At 41.0% G+C, this 20280-nt stretch overlaps 1 protein-coding gene across 3 annotated transcripts in view; it reads left to right on the top strand.

The window, feature by feature from the left end:
* The window catches only part of LOC135481234 (solute carrier family 4 member 11-like), a 91785-nt gene that overhangs the window by 6052 nt on the left and 65453 nt on the right, over positions 1 to 20280 (top strand). For 2 of the 3 annotated variants that reach the window (XM_064761063.1, XM_064761066.1), the window contains exons 1-2: positions 1877 to 2162; positions 17638 to 17810. In XM_064761063.1, the coding sequence (XP_064617133.1) occupies positions 17642 to 17810 (169 nt within the window). In that variant the 5' untranslated portion in view covers positions 1877 to 2162; positions 17638 to 17641. Of the gene's footprint in view, positions 1 to 1876; positions 2163 to 17637; positions 17811 to 20280 lie in introns of those variants that run through there. The other variant, XM_064761064.1, reaches the window with a different exon arrangement.

Here is a 20280-nt window from a genome sequence, read left to right as displayed (position 1 = left end):
AGGTGTGATGTGATTTTACTGACCAGAACTGTTCAGGTTTGATGTGACTTTACTGACCAGAACCATTCAGGTGTGATGTGACTTTGCTGACCAGAACCATTCAGGTGTGATGTGACTTTACTGACCAGAACCATTCATGTGTGATGTGACTTTACTGACCAGAACCATTCAGGTGTGATGTGACTTTGCTGACCAGAACTGTTCAGGTGTGATGTAACTTTACTGACCAGAACCATTCAGGTGTGATGTGACTTTGATGACCAGAACCATTCAGGTTTGATGTGACTTTGATGACCAGAACCATTCAGGTGTGATGTGACTTTACTGACCAGAACCATTCAGGTGTGATGTGACTTTGCTGACCAGAACTGTTCAGGTGTGATGTGACTTTGCTGACCAGAACCATTCAAGTTTGATGTGACTTTACTGACCAGAACCATTCAGGTGTGATGTGACTTTACTGACCAGAACTGTTCAGGTTTGATGTGACTTTACTGACCAGAACCATTCAGGTGTAATGTGACTTTACTGACCAGAACTGTTCAGGTTTGATGTGACTTTACTGACCAGGACCATTCAGGTGTGATGTGACATTACTGACCAGAGCTGTTCAGGTGTGATATGACTTTGCTGACCAGAGCTGTTTAAGTGTCATGTGACTTTACTGACCAGATCTGTACAGGTGTGATATGACCGTCTGCCACAGCTGTCATAGAAGACACCTTACTGGCGATCCACACGCTGCCTGTACCCTCCAGACGGCCTATCAGTGAGGTACACACCTAACATTGGAGCAAACAGGAGCAAATCAGACGGGTAAACTACCAACAGTTTTATTATTGTATATCTTCTGGCAGCAAATCAGCACAGGTGCTAATCCTGACTAGGCAGAAAATAAGGTTTCTTTCGTGGAAATTGACGCTGAAGGCAGATATGTGATGTTGTCTGTCATGACTGTTAATTGTGTGAGAGTCTGATGAAGTTGAGCAGGTTATTGGTTATATTAATTACCTGTTTCTTGGGTTGTGAGGTGTATACTCTAGTATGTATGTGAGAAACTTTAATAGGCATCATATAAAACTGGGGTAGTCAACAAAGGACAGGTTTGTCCTACCCCATAACATCAATCTGGTACATGTACGACATTAGAAAGGAGGCAGGTTTGGGCAGACATCTGTCAACATTATTCAGAAATAATGCTAGTGAATGTAACAGCTGCAGTTTTGCTTCAGTTAACCTGTATCTGCATGGCGGTAATGGTGATACCAACAATTTGGCCGTGAATATCTATTGAGTGTTGACTAGGGGCATATGAAATTGGTAAATTATTCCTACTTAATCAGGGGGCAATGCAGATTCATGTTTGACAATTTTACAAGTCTTTATCTGTTCTCAGGTTCATTTTATATTGATAAACACATGAGTTTTTTTCTTTCTTTTTTTGTAATACTTGAATAAATATCTTCAAAGGGGACAAATGATTTTAATCCTATTTCTAAAGGTTTTCAAAAGTTTTTCTGTAAAGGATCTCTCTCCTGTTATATTTTTAAAAACTTATTTTCTACAAATTTTCAAAAATTATGATTGACACTAGCCGTCATGTTGACTCTGTCGTCAGTGAATGATGTTTGAAGATATTCAACACATGTAACTTGCAGAGACTTCTCTGGCTTCAGTTTCACACACACGGTGAGTGCTAGGCAATTCCTATACATGTGCAAATGTTATAGAGTTTTACAGAAGATGGCTCTGAGTTTTAAAGATTGTTTATTCTTTTAGTATTGGATTGATTTATCTGGTCTTTATACCTGGACAACATTGTGATTATTGATTTCTCTTATCAGACTAGGTCTGTGTTCTTTATGCTGAATGATAACATACCTGCAGTTAGTTAGGGTCAGTTAATCTCAGTCAGAAGACCATAGGCAAGGTTAGTGGTACAGATTAGTAGCCTGCCTGGGAGCTGAAGTCAGGAAGTGAAGGTTAAGCATGCTTATTGTACTGGCTAAGTGTTCATTCTGGTGACTGATTTCGCTTGTAAGAAGCCGCACGAGGAAGTCAGAAGGAAACTTTACACACAGAGGTAATTCACACCTCACCAGGGATTGTGTTTGTAGATCAGTGAGAAGAGTTGTGAGAGAGTGTTACTGTAGGTAGCTGAGGTAAGTGAGAGAAACACGATGGGAAGCATCACCGGTCATGTGCTGAGCTGAGAAGTGTAAGAACCTACAAGTCACACAGATCTATCTGTGTCACATTTTCAGATATTGTTGTACCATGTATTTTACCCTGTCTGTTCAGGTAAAGAGCAAATCTTGGGAAGCTCCAAAAATGGAGCTATAACAAAATTACAAATTGACATTTCTGCTGATGACAACGTCTGTTTTTGTGCTCATTAAAGTGTGTTATACTGTTATACTGTTACACTGTGTTATAAGACACGGATAGAACAGCCCTGATCTGTAAGGTTGACGTATAATCATGCACAAGTTCTGCTGTTTTACGGATAATCTGTGATAGCCCGATCGCTACTTGACACACGGACCTTTTTGTAACCCTTGTTGAAGTGAAAATGAGAATGTTCCATACATTCCTTACAAAAGTTTTATCATGGAAATCTTTGACATTTTTCAGTGTATTGTGATGGCATCATTTGTTAGTATTGACCTCATTTTGTGCCCAAGTACTAACTGGAAATGAGACTAGATTGACTTCTGAGATATTCTCTTCTCTAGCTCTTCTGTCACTTCTCACACTATATTCTGACTTATTATCCTTTATATATACTTTATTGTCCTGTATATATATCTTATTGTCAGTTATATATACTTACTATCCCGTTTATGTCCTTTATTGTCATTTATATATACTTTATTGTCCTTACGTATACATTATTGTCCTTTATATATATATCTTATTGTCAGCTGTATATACTAATTATCCTTTTTATGTACTTTATTGTCATTTATATATACTTTATTGTCATTTGTATATACTTTATTCCGACTTCCACATCAGCCTTCAGTCAGTGCACATAACAGTTGGGCAGCAGTCCTTCAGTCAGTGCACATAACAGTTGGGCAGCAATACTTCAGTCAGTGCACATGACGGTTGGGCAGCAATCCTTCAGTCAGTGCACATAACGGTTGGGCAGCAATCCTTCAGTCAGTGCACATAACGGTTGGGCAGCAATCCTTCAGTCAGTGCACATGACAGTTGGGCAACAAGCCTTCAGTCAGTGCACATAACGGTTGGGCAGCAATCCTTCAGTCAGTGCACATAACGGTTGGGCAGCAATCCTTCAGTCAGTGCACATAACGGTTTGGCAGCAATCCTTCAGTCAGTGCACATAACCGTTGGGCAACAAGCCTTCAGTCAGTGCACATAACGGTTGGGCAACAAGCCTTCAGTCAGTGCACATAACAGTTGGGCAGCAATCCTTCAGTCAGTGCACATAACAGTTGGGCAGCAATCCTTCAGTCAGTGCACATAACCGTTGGGCAGCAAGCCTTCAGTCAGTGCACATAACAGTTGGGCAGCAATCCTTCAGTCAGTGCACATGACGGTTGGGCAACAAGCCTTCAGTCAGTGCACATAACGGTTGGGCAGCAACCCTTCAGTCAGTGCACATGACAGTTGGGCAGCAATCCTTCAGTCAGTGCACATAATGGTTGGGCAACAAACCTTCAGTCAGTGCACATAACAGTTGGGCAACAAGCCTTCAGTCAGTGCACATGACGGTTGGGCAGCAATCCTTCAGTCAGTGCACACAACAGTTGGGCAGCAATCCTTCAGTCGGTGCACATAACGGTTGGGCAACAAACCTTCAGTCAAGTGCACATAACGGTTGGGCAGCAATCCTTCAGTCAGTGCACATAACGGTTGGGCAGCAATCCTTCAGTCAGTGCACATAACAGTTGGGCAACAAGCCTTCAGTCAGTGCACATAACGGTTGGGCAACAAACCTTCAGTCAGTGCACATGACGGTTGGGCAGCAATCCTTCAGTTAGTGCATATAACGGTTGGGCAGCAATTCTTCAGTCAGTGCACATAACAGTTGGGCAGCAATCCTTCAGTCAGTGCACATAACCGTTGGGCAACAAGCCTTCAGTCAGTGCACATAACAGTTGGGCAACAAGCCTTCAGTCAGTGCACATAACAGTTGGGCAGCAATCCTTCAGTCAGTGCACATAACAGTTGGGCAACAATCCTTCAGTCAGTGCACATAACCGTTGGGCAGCAAGCCTTCAGTCAGTGCACATAACAGTTGGGCAGCAATCCTTCAGTCAATGCACATGACGGTTGGGCAACAAGCCTTCAGTCAGTGCACATAACGGTTGGGCAGCAATCCTTCAGTCAGTGCACATGACAGTTGGGCAGCAATCCTTCAGTCAGTGCACATAACGGTTGGGCAGCAATCCTTCAGTCAGTGCACGTAACGGTTGGGCAGCAAGTTATCTTTTGCAGTACCTCTACACATGTACCAATTTGTTGTTGTGTAATAACATAACAAAACATGCTCATCCTGGGAAAGCAAAGAAGCCAACCTGTGTAGGGTAAAGTCAGTCTTAATAACTATTTTGCATAGATTACTAATATGTATATTTTAACAATAAGTAGTATTAGATTTGTTGTAAAGCCTTGGCATACACTACATTTGTTTGTGATGCCCTCATTATAATTGTTCCAAAGCTTTAATTCAACTGCTGGCCAGTTCATCAATTGTCGATATTGCATCCCGAGTATAAAACATGTGCGGACATGAACTCCAAGGGTAATCTGTGCTTTGACAGTGTTGCCCAGTACACTATGAGCAGTATTTAATAATGGTCTTTAAACCCTTCACCATGAGTTACTCGTTAATGCGTTAATTAAGTTGCAGTGAAATAGTTGATATAATTATCTACATGAGGGTAGATGTGTACATTTGTGACCTGTGTTGACAAGAATGTATGATTCCCATCTGGTAGAACTCATCAGCTGTTTTAGTAAAGCTGGAGATTTGCTTTACACCATCTGCGAGTGATCACTTCACACAACTGTACAAGAGCTCCAAACAAATACATGGGTGTAGGGAAAGACAGGATCCTCAGTCTGCTCCAGTTTTCTGCAAACGCTGGCAGTTTATATCAAGCTTTTGATGAATTCCAGAAAGTCATCAGTTGATGGCCATGTGTTTTGTTGACTTCGTTCATGTCTGATTACTTTTTGATTTCATGGTTTTATAATTACCAGTGGTAACTGGTATGGGGTGAGGGGGAGGGGTGCAGGATAGAAAAGGGGGTGCGATCTCAGCGATTTTCTAGCTAGGTGGTCAGATTTACACCCTCTGTGGCTGACCACACTAAATACTGATCATGCTGGGTGACAAACTGTGATGAAACAACAGTGGGCTGACCCATGTCAGAGGAGGAGAAGAGAGCGCAGGGATGGAGTCATATATGTGTATGCCTATCCCTGGGATTCATACATGATGCAGTAGCTATACACCTGTTTGTTAAGCTCGGCAAACATTTCTTTGATGTGGTAAATGTGTTATCTGAATTACCGGCAGAGCACATGTACACATCAGTAACTTGACAGGTAATGAATATGGTATAATAATAATTCCTGCTACACTTGTACCTGCAGCCTAGAATGCAGTTAGAAGAGTCTTCCCACTAGTACCTCGTTAAAGTTTTTATTATTTCCCTTTGAAACCACTAGGACTCCTCACCAGCAAAAACGCTTTGTAGGTGGCTGGTGTACAGGTGACAATTGTCCAGCTTGTCAGCTACTATGGTGACTGATATCTCACTCTCTGTGGTACCTGTACAGCCCTGGTAACATACAGGTAGGGGCACCCATCAGGCGTTTTTGTTAACGAGCAGAAATTCTTCCCCTCTTATGGCTCATTTACTGGATACCTCTGATTACTCTGGTCGTACTGCCCCTCAGCCAACTGCAGTCAGGTTGGGTTTTGTTTTGAGTCATGCACACTAAGTAATAAATACCTGTAGAGTACAGACTGGGATTCCTGTTTGTGAGTTGTGTTTTGGTAGAATCTTCAGCAGTCATGCACACTAAGTAATAAATACCTGTAGAGTACAGACTGGGATTCCTGTTTGTGAGTTGTGTTTTGGTAGAATCTTCAGCAGTCATGCACACTAAGTAATAAATACCTGTAGAGTACAGGCTGGGATTCCTGTTTGTGAGTTGTGTTTTGGTAGAATCTTTAGCAGTCATGCACACTAAGTAATAAATACCTGTTGAGTACAGACTGGGATTCCTGTTTGTGAGTTGTGTTTTGGTAGAATCTTCAGCAGTCATGCACACTAAGTAATAAATACCTGTACAGTACAGACTGGGATTCCTGTTTGTGAGTTGTGTTTTGGTAGAATCTTCAGCAGTCATGCACACTAAGTAATAAATACCTGTAGAGTACAGACTGGGATTCCTGTTTGTGAGTTGTGTTTTGGTAGAATCTTCAGCAGTCATGCACACTAAGTAATAAATACCTGTACAGTACAGACTGGGATTCCTGTTTGTGAGTTGTGTTTTGGTAGAATCTTCAGCAGTCATGCACACTAAGTAATAAATACCTGTAGAGTACAGACTGGGATTCCTGTTTGTGAGTTGTGTTTTGGTAGAATCTTCAGCAGTCATGCACACTAAGTAATAAATACCTGTACAGTACAGACTGGGATTCCTGTTTGTGAGTTGTGTTTTGGTAGAATCTTCAGCAGTCATGCACACTAAGTAATAAATACCTGTTGAGTACAGACTGGGATTCCTGTTTGTGAGTTGTGTTTTGGTAGAATCTTCAGCAGTCATGCACACTAAGTAATAGATACCTGTAGAGTACAGGCTGGGATTCCTGTTTGTGAGTTGTGTTTTGGTAGAATCTTCAGCAGTCATGCACACTAAGTAATAAATACCTGTACAGTACAGACTGGGATTCCTGTTTGTGAGTTGTGTTTTGGTAGAATCTTCAGCAGTCATGCACACTAAGTAATAAATACCTGTAGAGTACAGGCAGGGATTCCTGTTTGTGAGTTGTGTTTTGGTAGAATCTTCAGCAGTCATGCACACTAAGTAATAAATACCTGTAGAGTACAGACTGGGATTCCTGTTTGTGAGTTGTGTTTTGGTAGAATCTTCAGCAGTCATGCACACTAAGTAATTAATACCTGTAGAGTACAGACTGGGATTCCTGTTTGTGAGTTGTGTTTTGGTAGAATCTTCAGCAGTCATGCACACTAAGTAATAAATACCTGTAGAGTACAGGCAGGGATTCCTGTTTGTGAGTTGTGTTTTGGTAGAATCTTCAGCAGTCATGCACACTAAGTAATAAATACCTGTAGAGTACAGACTGGGATTCCTGTTTGTGAGTTGTGTTTTGGTAGAATCTTCAGCAGTCATGCACACTAAGTAATAAATACCTGTAGAGTACAGGCTGGGGTTACTATTTGTTTGCTAATATTTGTCTATGGATCAAAAGATCATGCAGTGTTATATGCTAGTTTTTACTGACAGCCCTAATATAAAAAAGTGGAGGTCATTTTCTGTTATGTGTACCTTCTAATAGCCAAATGATTAAAAATCTGATGTTATCTGTGGTATTGAGTTTTCTAAAAGAAGAAAATATTTCCATCTCTAAGTATTACTTGCAAAAATACCAAGGTGAAGAAAACATTTCTATGTTATCTTTGATGTTTTTTTATAGTATTTTTATCACATTACAATTTTCTTTATGAAATCAAGTAATGTAAACTAAAATAATGCAAAAATGATATACCAGTATATACCTTTTTGAGTTCCATTATCCATGAGGAAATTTTTGGGAATGATTTCAAAATTTTGGTGTTTTTATTTGGGGAGTGGGGGGGTTAAATCTGTACTAGATATGTTCCGATAAAAAATGTAACTAGAGCTCTCGGACTTTTGTGATACAGTGTAGAAATGCAAAGATAAGGTTTGGTGATTGAAATGAAAGATTCCTGAACTACATACTGTAGTCTGTATAATGTACAGTTAGGCTGGTCAGAAGTTAACTACATGCTGTAGTCTGTAGAATGTACAGTTTGGCTGGTCTAAAGTGAACTACTTACTGTAGTCTGTATAATGTACAGTTTGGCTGGTCTGAAGTGAACTACATACTGTAGTCTGTATAATGTACAGTTTGGCTGGTCTGAAGTGAACTACATACTGTAGTCTGTAGAATGTACAGTTTGGCTGGTCTAAAGTGAACTACATGCTGTAGTCTGTAGAATGTACAGTTTGGCTGGTCTGAAGTGAACTACATACTGTAGTCTGTATAATGTACAGTTTGGCTGGTCTAAAGTGAACTACATGCTGTAGTCTGTATAATGTACAGTTTGGCTGGTTTAAAGTGAACTACATGCTGTAGTCTGTATAATGTACAGTTCGGCTGGTTTAAAGTGAACTACATACTGTAGTATGTATAATGTACAGTTTGGCTGGTCTGAAGTGAACTACATCCTGTAGTCTGTAGAATGTACAGTTTGGCAGGTTTAAAGTGAACTACATGCTGTAGTCTGTATAATGTACAGTTTGGGTGCTCTGAAGTGAACTACATGCTGTAGTCTGTGTAATGTACAGTTTGGCTGGTCTGAAGTGAACTACATACTGTAGTCTGTATAATGTACAGTTTGGCTGGTCTAACGTGAACTACATGATGTAGTCTGTAGAATGTACAGTTTGGCTGGTTTAAAGTGAACTACATGCTGTAGTCTGTATAATGTACAGTTTGGCTGGTCTGAAGTGAACTACATACTGTAGTCTGTATAATGCACAGTTTGGCTGGCCTAAAGTGAACTACATGCTGTAGTCTGTAGAATGTAGAGTTTGGCTGGTCTAAAGTGAACTACTTACTGTAGTCTGTAGAATGTACAGTTTGGCTGGTCTGAAGTGAACTACATACTGTAGTCTGTATAATGTACAGTTTGGCTGGTCAAAAGTGAACTACATGCTGTAGTCTGTATAATGTACAGTTTGGCTGGTTTAAAGTGAACTACATGCTGTAGTCTGTAGAATGTACAGTTTGGCTGGTTTAAAGTGAACTACATACTGTAGTCTGTATAATGTACAGTTTGGCTGGTCTAAAGTGAACTACATCCTGTAGTCTGTATAATGTACAGTTTGGCAGGTTTAAAGTGAACTACATGCTGTAGTCTGTATAATGTACAGTTTGGGTGGTCTGAAGTGAACTACATGCAGTAGTCTGTATAATGTACAGTTTGGCTGGTCTGAAGTGAACTACATACTGTAGTCTGTATAATGTACAATTTGGCTGGTCTAACGTGAACTACATGCTGTAGTCTGTAGAATGTACAGTTTGGCTGGTTTAAAGTGAACTACATACTGTAGTCTGTATAATGTACAGTTTGGCTGGTCTGAAGTGAACTACATGCTGTAGTCTGTAGAATGTACAGTTTGGCTGGTCTAAAGTGAACCACATAGTGTAGCCTGTAGAATGTACAGTTTGGCTGATCTGAAGTGAACTACATACTGTAGTCTGTATAATGTACAGTTTGGCTGGTCTGAAGTGAACTACATGCTGTAGTCTGTATAATGTACAGTTTGGCTGGCCTAAAGTGAACTACATACTGTGGTCTGTATAATGTACAGTTTGGGTGGTTTAAAGTGAACTACATACTGTAGTCTGTAGAATGTACAGTTTGGTCGGTCTAAAGTGAACTGCATGCTGTAGTCTGTATCATGTACAGTTTGGTCGGTCTAAAGTGAACTACATGATGTAGTCTGTAGAATGTACAGTTTGGCTGGTCTGAAGTGAACTACATACTGTAGTCTGTATAATGTACAGTTTGGCTGGTCTAAAGTGAACTACTTACTGTGGTCTGTAGAATGTACAGTTTGGGTGGTTTAAAGTGAACTACATACTGGAGTCTGTATAATGTACAGTTTGGTCGGTCTAAAGTGAACTACATACTGTAGTCTGTATCATGTACAGTTTGGTCGGTCTAAAGTGAAATACATGCTGTAGTCTGTATAATGTACAATTTGGCTGGTTTAAAGTGAACCACATAGTGTAGTCTGTATAATGTACAGTTTGGCTGGCCTGAAGTGAACTACATAGTGTAGTCTGTATAATGTACAGTTTGGCTGGTCAAAAGTGAACTACATGCTGTAGTCTGTAGAATGTACAGTTTGGCTGGTTTAAAGTGAACTACATGCTGTAGTCTGTATAATGTACAGTTTGGTCGGTCTAAAGTGAACTACATAGTGTAGTCTGTATAATGTACAGTTTGGCTGGTCAAAAGTGAACTACATGCTGTAGTCTGTAGAATGTACAGTTTGGCTGGTTTAAAGTGAACTACATAGTGTAGTCTGTATAATGTACAATTTGGTCGGTCTAAAGTGAACTACATGCTGTAGTCTGTATAATGTACAGTTTGGCAGGTCTAAAGTGAACTACATCCTGTAGTCTGTATAATGTACAGTTTGGCTGGTTTAAAGTGAACTACATCCTGTAGTCTGTAGAATGTACAGTTTGGCTGGCTTAAAGTAAACTACATGCTGTAGTCTGTATAATGTACAGTTTGGCTGGTCTGAAGTGAACTACATGCTGTAGTCTGTAGAATGTACAGTTTGGCTGGTTTAAAGTGAACTACATAGTGTAGTCTGTAGAATGTACAGTTTGGCTGGTTTAAAGTGAACTACGTAGTGTAGTCTGTATAATGTACAGTTTGGCTGGTCTGAAGTGAACTACATACTGTAGTCTGTATAGTGTACAGTTTGTTCGGTCTAATGGGAACTACATAGTGTAGTCTGTATAATGTACAGTTTGGCTGGTCTAAGTGAACTACATGCTGTAGTCTGTATAATGTACAGTTTAGCTGGTCTAACGTGAACTACATGCTGTAGTCTGTATCATGTACAGTTTGGCTGGTCTCAAGTGAACTACATACTGTAGTCTGTATAATGTACAGTTTTTGGCTGGTCTGAAGTGAACTACATACTGTAGTCTGTAGAATGTACAGTTTGGCTGGTCTAAAGTGAACTACATGCTGTAGTCTGTATAATGTACAGTTTGGGTGCTCTAAAGTGAACTACATACTGTAGTCTGTATAATGTACAGTTTGGCTGGTTCAAAGTGAACTACATGCTGTAGTCTGTATAATGTACAGTTTGGCTGATCTAAAGTGAACTACATGCTGTAGTCTGTATAATGTACAGTTTGGCTAGTCTGAAGTGAACCACATACTGTAGTCTGTATAATGTACAGTTTGGCTGGTTTAAAGTGAACTACATGCTGTAGTCTGTATAATGTACAGTTTGGCTGGTTTAAAGTGACAGCTTGACATGTAGTAGATGGACTACAAACATACAGATCAAATTTAATGAACTCATTAGTCAAGGTTTTAGTCAAGGATGGGATAAGGATCGTGAGAACTTTAGTTCTTTCTAACTTTTTATCTGTATGAAGTAGATATGAATTCAAATCCAAATAAATCAATGTTATGGGAGAGGTAGATGTGATGAAACTGCTGGTGTGAGGTTGTCATAGGGAAACTACGTTATGAGAGAGGTAGATGTGATGAAACTGCTAGTGTGAGGTTGTCACAGGGAAACTACGTTATGAGAGAGGTAGACGTGATGAAACTGCTGGTGTGAGGTTGTCATAAGGAAACTACGTTATGAGAGAGGTAGACATGATGAAACTGCTGGTGTGAGGTTGTCATAAGGAAACTACGTTATAAGAGAGGTAGAGTGAGTGAGTGAGTGCTTGGGGTTTAACGTCGTACTCAACAATTTTTCAGTCATATGACGACGAGAGAGAGGTAGATGTGATGAAACTGCTAGTGTGAGGTTGTCAGAGGGGAACTACATTATGAGAGAGGTAGATGTGATGAAACTGCTAGTGTGAGGTTGTCATAGGGAAACTACATTATGAGAGAAGTAGATGTGATGAAACTGCTGGTGTGAGGTTGTCAGAGGGAAACTACGTTATGGGAGAGGTAGATGTGATGAAGCTGCTGATGTGAGGTTGTCATAAGGAAACTACATTATGAGAGAGGTAGATGTGATGAAACTGCTGGTGTGAGGTTGTCAGAGGGGAACTACGTTATGGCAGAGGTAGACGTGATGAAACTGCTGGTGTGAAGTTGTCATAGGGAAACTACGTTATGAGAGAGGTAGATGTGATGAAACTGCTGGTGTGAGGTTGTCAGAGGGGAACTACGTTATGAGAGAGGTAGATGTGATGAAACTGCTAGTGTGAGGTTGTCAGAGGGGAACTACGTTATGGCAGAGGTAGACGTGATGAAACTGCTAGTGTGAGGTTGTCATAAGGAAACTACGTTATGAGAGAGGTAGACATGATGAAACTGCTGGTGTGAGGTTGTCATAAGGAAACTACATTATGAGAGAGGTAGATGTGATGAAACTGCTAGTGTGAGGTTGTCAGAGGGGAACTACGTTATGGCAGAGGTAGACGTGATGAAACTGCTGGTGTGAAGTTGTCATAGGGAAACTACGTTATGAGAGAGGTAGATGTGATGAAACTGCTGGTGTGAGGTTGTCAGAGGGGAACTACGTTATGGCAGAGGTAGACGTGATGAAACTGCTGGTGTGAAGTTGTCATAGGGAAACTACGTTATGAGAGAGGTAGATGTGATGAAACTGCTGGTGTGAGGCTGTCAGAGGGGAACTACGTTATGAGAGAGGTAGATGTGATGAAACTGCTAGTGTGAGGTTGTCAGAGGGGAACTACGTATGGCAGAGGTAGACGTGATGAAACTGCTGGTGTGAGGTTGTCATAGGGAAACTACGTTATGAGAGAGGTAGATGTGATGAAACTGCTGGTATGAGGTTGTCAGAGGGGAACTACGTTATGAGAGAGGGAGACATGATGAAACTGCTAGTGTGAGGTTGTCAGAGGGGAACTACGTTATGAGAGAGGTAGATGTAATGAAACTGCTAGTGTGAGGTTGTCATAGGGGAACTACATTATGTCAGAGGGAGACATGATGAAACTGCTAGTGTGAGGTTGTCAGAGGGGAACTACGTTATGGCAGAGGGAGACATGATGAAACTGCTAGTGTGAGGTTGTCATAGGGAAACTACATTATGAGAGAGGTAGATGTGACGAAACTGCTAGTGTGAGGTTGTCATAGGGAACCTACATTATGAGAGAGGTAGATGTGATGAAACTGCTAGTGTGAGGTTGTCATAGGGAAACTACATTATGAGAGAGGTAGATGTGATGAAACTGCTAGTATGAGGATGTCATAGGGAAACTACATTATGAGAGAGGTAGATGTGATGAAACTGCTAGTGTGAGATTGTCATAGGGAACCTACGTTATGAGAGAGGTAGATGTGATGAAACTGCTGGTGTGAGGTTGTCAGAGGGGAACTACGTTATGAGAGAGGGAGATGTGATGAAACTGCTAGTGTGAGGTTGTCATAGGGAAACTACATTATGAGAGAGGTAGATGTGATGAAACTGCTAGTATGAGGATGTCATAGGGAAACTACATTATGAGAGAGGTAGATGTGATGAAACTGCTAGTGTGAGGTTGTCATAGGGAACCTACATTATGAGAGAGGTAGATGTGATGAAACTGCTAGTGTGAGGTTGTCATAGGGAAACTACGTTATGAGAGAGGTAGATGTGATGAAACTGCTAGTATGAGGATGTCATAGGGAAACTATGTTCATGCATGCCAGAATTTTCTTTTTGAAAATGGATGAAATCATGGCTCCTTTTTCTTTTGAAAATTTGAGTCATTTCATTTACCCAAAGTATTAGAGACTGAATTCCTGACCAAACAACAGCTAGAATTTGGATTATGAAAAGCATTATTATTTTGTGGTAAAAAATTTTCAACACATTCTTATACATAACTGTATTTTTTTCTCCTGTCAATCACAAAAGAGAAGAGTGAAAAGAGAAAGAAGTGATGCCTTGGCCTATTCTTAGTGGAAATTTTTTGAATGTTTGTCTTGTAGATCTGTGGCCTTTACTCTTACAGTGGTAATAAGTGATCAGTTTGTAGGCAATAGTGACTATCAAAACACCTGCTAGATGTCTTATTGGCTCATGATGCAAGCTATCGCCATAACAACCAAGAAACAGAATGAGTGATGGTAATTAAATGAAGCCCGCTTATCGTGTTATCCTCATTGTCTAATCCCTGATTGTCCGTGTAGGAGAGTGTAACAGATTTAATGATGAATTGGGGCATCTTGTCGTGGAATGGCCTGATATTTGATGATGTAATGGTGAACTGCAGACTTCACTGAGGCTGTCAGAAGGCAGGCATTGATTGATTGAAGTTAGGCCTCTCCGGTGCGAAGAACGTGGCTATCTATTTGATCCCGGAGTTCACCCCTCTGAGTAGGTGATGAGGAGTGGCTAGTGTGAAGACTAGTGCCTCAACCTGTGGGAACAAACGCACAGGTAGAGATAACAAGTTATTGATTACCGCAGCACACACTTGAAAGTCTCCATACCTGAATGAATTACATGGGATTAATTAACACAACAAAAGTACCTACTTCAAAGACAGGTACCAGTAAGTAAATTTGCTTGGCAACAAAGTCAACAGTCGCTATGTGGGCAAGAAGGTGATGTTCTTGTACAAGAAAAAAATGTCTTGTTTTTAAAAACAAACAAGTATGTGAGTAAAGGGGTGAAGTAAACAAGATGAGTTAACCATGAGATGAGATAAAAAATGAAGGCCTTTCTTTGGTGCCTGTATCTGTTGTGTAGACAGCAAATGATAAGCCATTAGCCCAGCTGGGGCTCATTGTGAGAGGTTTGTCTCCCTCAGGTACAGGTTAATTGTAATGTACATACAAGGCTGGAGCGAAATGGCATAGCCAGCCTCGACATTGATGTGCACAAAGAAAGCGATGAAAGAGGAGATGAAGTGAATGGTCTGGATTACATAACAAGGGCATGGGGAGCGGGGTACAAGCGGATCTGACCTTTTGACATTCCCTTCTGATTTCATGGAATCTTGTGCGGGCAAAAATAGATAGTGTGGCAGCGAGTAAGTCTTCAGAAGTGAGCCAGAGAAAGCAGGAGAAGGACACGGCTCAAGTTCAGGAATACCTCATACCACATCGGACAGGCGATTACCTGCACTCCTATGTCCATCTGGTCCTTGTGTGTAAGAGTTTTGGTGGACGTTTGCGTATGCATTATCTCGGCTAACTCAGCTGTAGTTTGTTTGTTTGCGGGCTAGCCCTGAGACAGACAATTGCTGACCGTCCACACTGGACACTGATCCCGGCTCAGCTCAGTCACCGCAGCTGACCAGCTGACTGGCCGGCAAACATACCAGCTGTCAAAACAGATATCCTCAGTGGGCACAATCACCTCAGAGAGACAGTCTTCTGCTTGGTTTGGCAAAGGGGAATTCAGTTCATTTATGCATTTAGATTTATGGTAGGTTGTAACATGCGAAGCAGTTTAGTGTAAAATATGATGCTGACAGATTCTTGTTGATGCTTTGACTCCAACTTGTATCTTCATCTTAAGAAGAGCAAATAGACACGTACTACTCCATTTGAGAATGATTTACTCTTCTGAACCAGCTGCAGAACTCTGTTTTTCAGTGTAATATTTCTGAGATACATGAAACCATCAGATTGATATCTGAAGTTTCCTGTTGTAATAATGTTTTGTGTTGTTTTCTCATTGGTTACCATTATCATCACAAGGTCATTTTAGAAACTGACACCAATGTATGGTTTCATGACCGAGCTTCTGTTTGATGGAGATACAGACAGCTTTATGGTTTAATTAATTAAAGTGTTTAGATGGGTTGGTCAGGTCAGTTAGAAGTTGTGTGGTCAGTTAGAAGTTGTGTGATCAGTTAGACGTTGCCTGGTCAGATAGATGTTGTCTGGTCAGTTAGAAGTTGTGTGGTCAATTAGAAGTTGTGTGGTCAGTTAGAAGTTGTCTGGTCAGATTAGCTTCTCATGTGCTGTTTTGTTGAAGAAAACAGACCTTAAGATTCTGCTAGATTGACAGACTCCACAGCGATACGTTTCATGTTAAGGTTCTGCTAGATTGACACAGACTCCACTGCGATATGGTCCATGTTAAGGTTCTGCTAGATTGACACAGACTCCACAGCGATATGGTTCATGATAAGGCTCTGCTAGATTGACACAGACTGCACAGCGATATGGTCCATGTTAAGGACTGCTAGATTGACACAGACTCCACTGCGATATGGTCCATGTTAAGGCTCTGCTAGATTGACACAGACTCCATAGCGATATGGTCCATGTTAAGGACTGCTAGATTGACACAGACTCCACTGCGATATGGTCCATGTTAAGGTTCTGCTAGATTGACACAGACTCCACAGTGATATGGTTCATGTTAAGGTTCTGCTAGATTGACACAGACTCCATCAGCGATATGGTTCATGTTAAGGACTGCTAGATTTATACAGACTCCACTGCGATATGGTCCATGTTAAGGCTCTGCTAAATTGACACAGACTGCACAGCGATATGGTCCATGTTAAAGACTGCTAGATTGACACAGACTCCACCGCGATATGGTTCATGTTAAGGCTCTGCTAGATTGACACAGACTGCACAGTGATATGATCCATGTTAAGGCTCTGCTAGATTGACACAGACTCCATCAGCAATATGGTTCATGTTAAGGTTCTGCTAGATTGACAAAGGCTCCACTGTGATATGATCCATGTTAAGGCTCTGCTAGATTGACACAGACTGCACAGCGATATGGTCCATGTTAAGGACTGCTAGATTGACACAGACTCCATCAGCGATATGGTTCATGTTAAGGTTCAGCTAGATTGACACAAACTCCATCAGCGATATGGTTCATGTTAAGGACTCCACAGCGATATGGGGTAAGACACCAGGGTTTTCCATTGGGGTGTAGCAATGTTCTCATGACGTCTCACAGATGGCAGGGGCCTGGTTTATGGGTGGGACAAACCACCACCCCATGCCAGAGGTAAAACTGCAGCGACAGTTTATGGTTCTGTGTAAAACTGCAGGCTGGCTAGGTCTCAGGAGAGCAAGTGCACAAAGCAACCTTGTACTCAGAATTTCTGTAGCCACCAATCTTGACAAGAATAAAAAATGTCTTTTCTAAAGTGAGGGTTTATCTGGGATGGAAATTATAAAGTTTGTTTATTTCGTACCCAAAGTGTGGATCCATGTCATCAGGGTATCACAATTATTACAAGTACAAGAAACTGCTGACAGCCAAAGCTGTTACCACCTAGCTGTGGTATGACCTAAAGCTATGGTGGAACACTTTGAACTGAGTCTCTTTTATCTTAATTCCCTTGACCTCAAGAGAGGTTTGACAAATGCAGAGCAAAGTCCCAATGCCTCATTATCCATGTAGCCAGGGGACTTTGGAGCTGAACTTTGTCAAGATTTTCTAAATAGGGGTCAGTGATTTTCACAAATTTTTATTTCAGCAACATTTGATTCCTCTCTGTTTATGTCTTCTCCATTTCTTTGAGGTTAAATGTTATGAGAAAGCTGATTGACAGTTTATGAAGATTTAGCAGCACAGGTATGCAGATGTTTATCCATATTAAACATTGCTTTAGCTTGTAGGATGGGGGACAGATTTATAATGGGTTAACTATTGGAGTTACAGAATAATGCAAAAGTGTGACGATGGTAAGAGAAATGGTGACACCATGGACCATAGAGAGGGCAAAGAGGGACAGCTTGACCCTGATGACGAGGTTCTCCTGGAGATGCCCCTGGACAACAGTGACCGCTTGACCAGAGACAAGGCCAAGTACTTCACAGAGGATTATGAAGAAAGTAAGTAGACCTTCAATTTTACAATGTCCACACCTTTGTTCAGAAGATTTGAGTAACTTGTTCACTTGATTGGCATATCAGTTTTTAGTTCTCTTAAACCTTTAATGGGTATTTGTGAAGTTAGATTTAAAGTTTATTCCTCCGTGGCCAAAATGCAACCATAATGGCTGTAGTTACATGTATATACGGTAACATGACTACAACCTTGACTTATGTACACACAGTTGAATGATGACAGTGTGTAAGTTATTGTTATCTGACAAATGATCTGAACTTTTGCCCAAAGCAGTGCATTTTCAGTCAGCTGTTTATGCACCTGCAAGTATAAGATAATCATGCCGTCCAAACAAACTTCAGACCTGAAGCGCTTTCATCAGAAGAACTGTACGAGTCCGGAACAGTGAGCAGCTTGGATGAAATTAGGTCATTTACCAACATTGCATTTTTTTGTCTTCAGTGTTAAGGAGAAGTTTCAGTGAAAATTTATGAGGAAAGTCTTCTATTATATTCAAAAACTCCATTGAAGCAAATGCAAGTACCTAGAAGTAATATGGCGTTTCTTTTAGCCATTTACTGTAGGTGGTTGAACAAAATGTGTAGCTTCATGCTGTCCCTCTTCAGTATGGTATTCAGACAAGAAATTGGATGAACTGTCACACGACATGTGTAGCTGTGAGCAGTTCGATTTTTTTGATTTTATTTGGTGTTTTACGCAGTACTCAAGAATGTCTCACTTATACGATGGTGGCCAGCATTATAATGGGAGGAAACCGGGCAGAGCCCGAGGGGAAACCCGTGACCATCTGTAAGGTGCTGACAGACCCTCCAACATACAGCAGCTGGTACTAGTCCCATATTCTCTCAGTCTGAAACAGAATTTGCCAAGTTTTCAGGGTTAGGGTACAGTTCAGCAAAATCAAGCACAGTTGTCATTATGGATGTATTTTATCCCTCTTGACATAGAAATCATTTTTGACATATTTACAATTCTGTTTTATTGATGTGTTAGACATGTGTTTGTAGCTTTGTTTGATCTAGATTGTCAGCTGTAGGTAAAGTCGACAGTAAGACTGTTTGAACAGTCTGGGGTGGTGACTGCCCACTGCCCAGTGTTGGTGCTACTGGGTGTTTGAACAGTCTGGGGCGGTGACTGCCCACTGCCCAGTGTTACTGCTGTTGGCTGTTTGTACAGTCTGGAGTAGTGACTGCCCACTCCCCAGTGTTAGGGTTAGGGGCAGGGTAACAGACAACTAAATTAAGGGCTCCTCAAGTCCTGCTCAATCTACATCTGCTGTAACAAGTAGTATTATTTCATAACAAAGGTGTCCCAACGCATGAATTTTCCCAGAATATATTTGATAGGTTGCCCCAGTGTGTGTAGATATTGCAAAAGTCTCACGTTTTGCAGCGAGAGAATTTCAACCCATGCAGATGTCTGTATTTGTTAAGTATTTGTTAAGTATGTCCCTAATCCACTACCCCTCAGCTGCCTGTAGCTGTCACAGGGCAGGTGACTACAGTGTTATTAATGCTTGTCCATGTTCTAATCCTCTTTGATGCTCTGTCTATAATCCTGTCTTTGCCTCACCTCTGTACCAGTCTTAAGGCCATTTCCTGACCCACACAGCCTCTATCCTTAGCTCAGGTGCCCCCAGTTGGAATCATTTGTCAGTCTTCTGTCTGACATTTCCCCAGATTTATAGGTCTGTCAGGTGTTATGACATTTGGCTTTGTACTCCTCAGGAGATATAGCTAGCAGATCATTGTTTGACTTTTCAGCTGTTGATAACGTGGGCTTATGAGTCCTTAAACTACATTTGTACATGTAACTTTGGCCATGGATCAACGTGGGAAGTGTAACTGGGTTGTGTTCTTGTTTTTTTTCATGCACATGTACCAGTAGTATTGACTTATTTTCCTCACGTTTGGTGTTTGTATGTATCCCTTTGATTGTCGTTTGACAATGTTTATACCTTTATAGGGCATAAAACTCAATTGGAATAATTAAATACATATATAAGTGAATAAAATGAAGCCTTTTCAGATTTGGTACACAATTTTTTACCACCATTGCCATGGTGGTGTTACCACTTTTTTAAAGAACCTCTTATTCTTCTGATGCTAGCAGATTATGTGGGCGGTAGCAGATTATATGGGCGGTAGCAGATTATATGGGCGGTAGCAGATTATATGGGCTGTAGCAGATTATATGGGCGGTAGCAGATTATGTGGGCTGTAGTAGATTATACAGGCTGTAGTAGATTATATGGGCTGTAGCAGATTATATGGGCTGTAGCAGATTATATGGGCTGTAGCAGATTATATGGGCGGTAGCAGACTATGTGGGCTGTAGTAGATTATACAGGCTGTAGTAGATTATATGGGCTGTAGCAGATTATATGGGCTGTAGCAGATTATATGGGCAGTAGCAGATTATATGGGCTGTAACAGATTATATGGGCTGTAGTAG

This window comes from Liolophura sinensis, unplaced genomic scaffold (genome assembly GCF_032854445.1).
Source record: "Liolophura sinensis isolate JHLJ2023 unplaced genomic scaffold, CUHK_Ljap_v2 scaffold_14, whole genome shotgun sequence".
NCBI lineage: Eukaryota > Metazoa > Mollusca > Polyplacophora > Chitonida > Chitonidae > Liolophura > Liolophura sinensis.
This window is presented reverse-complemented; position numbering and strand designations above follow the sequence as displayed.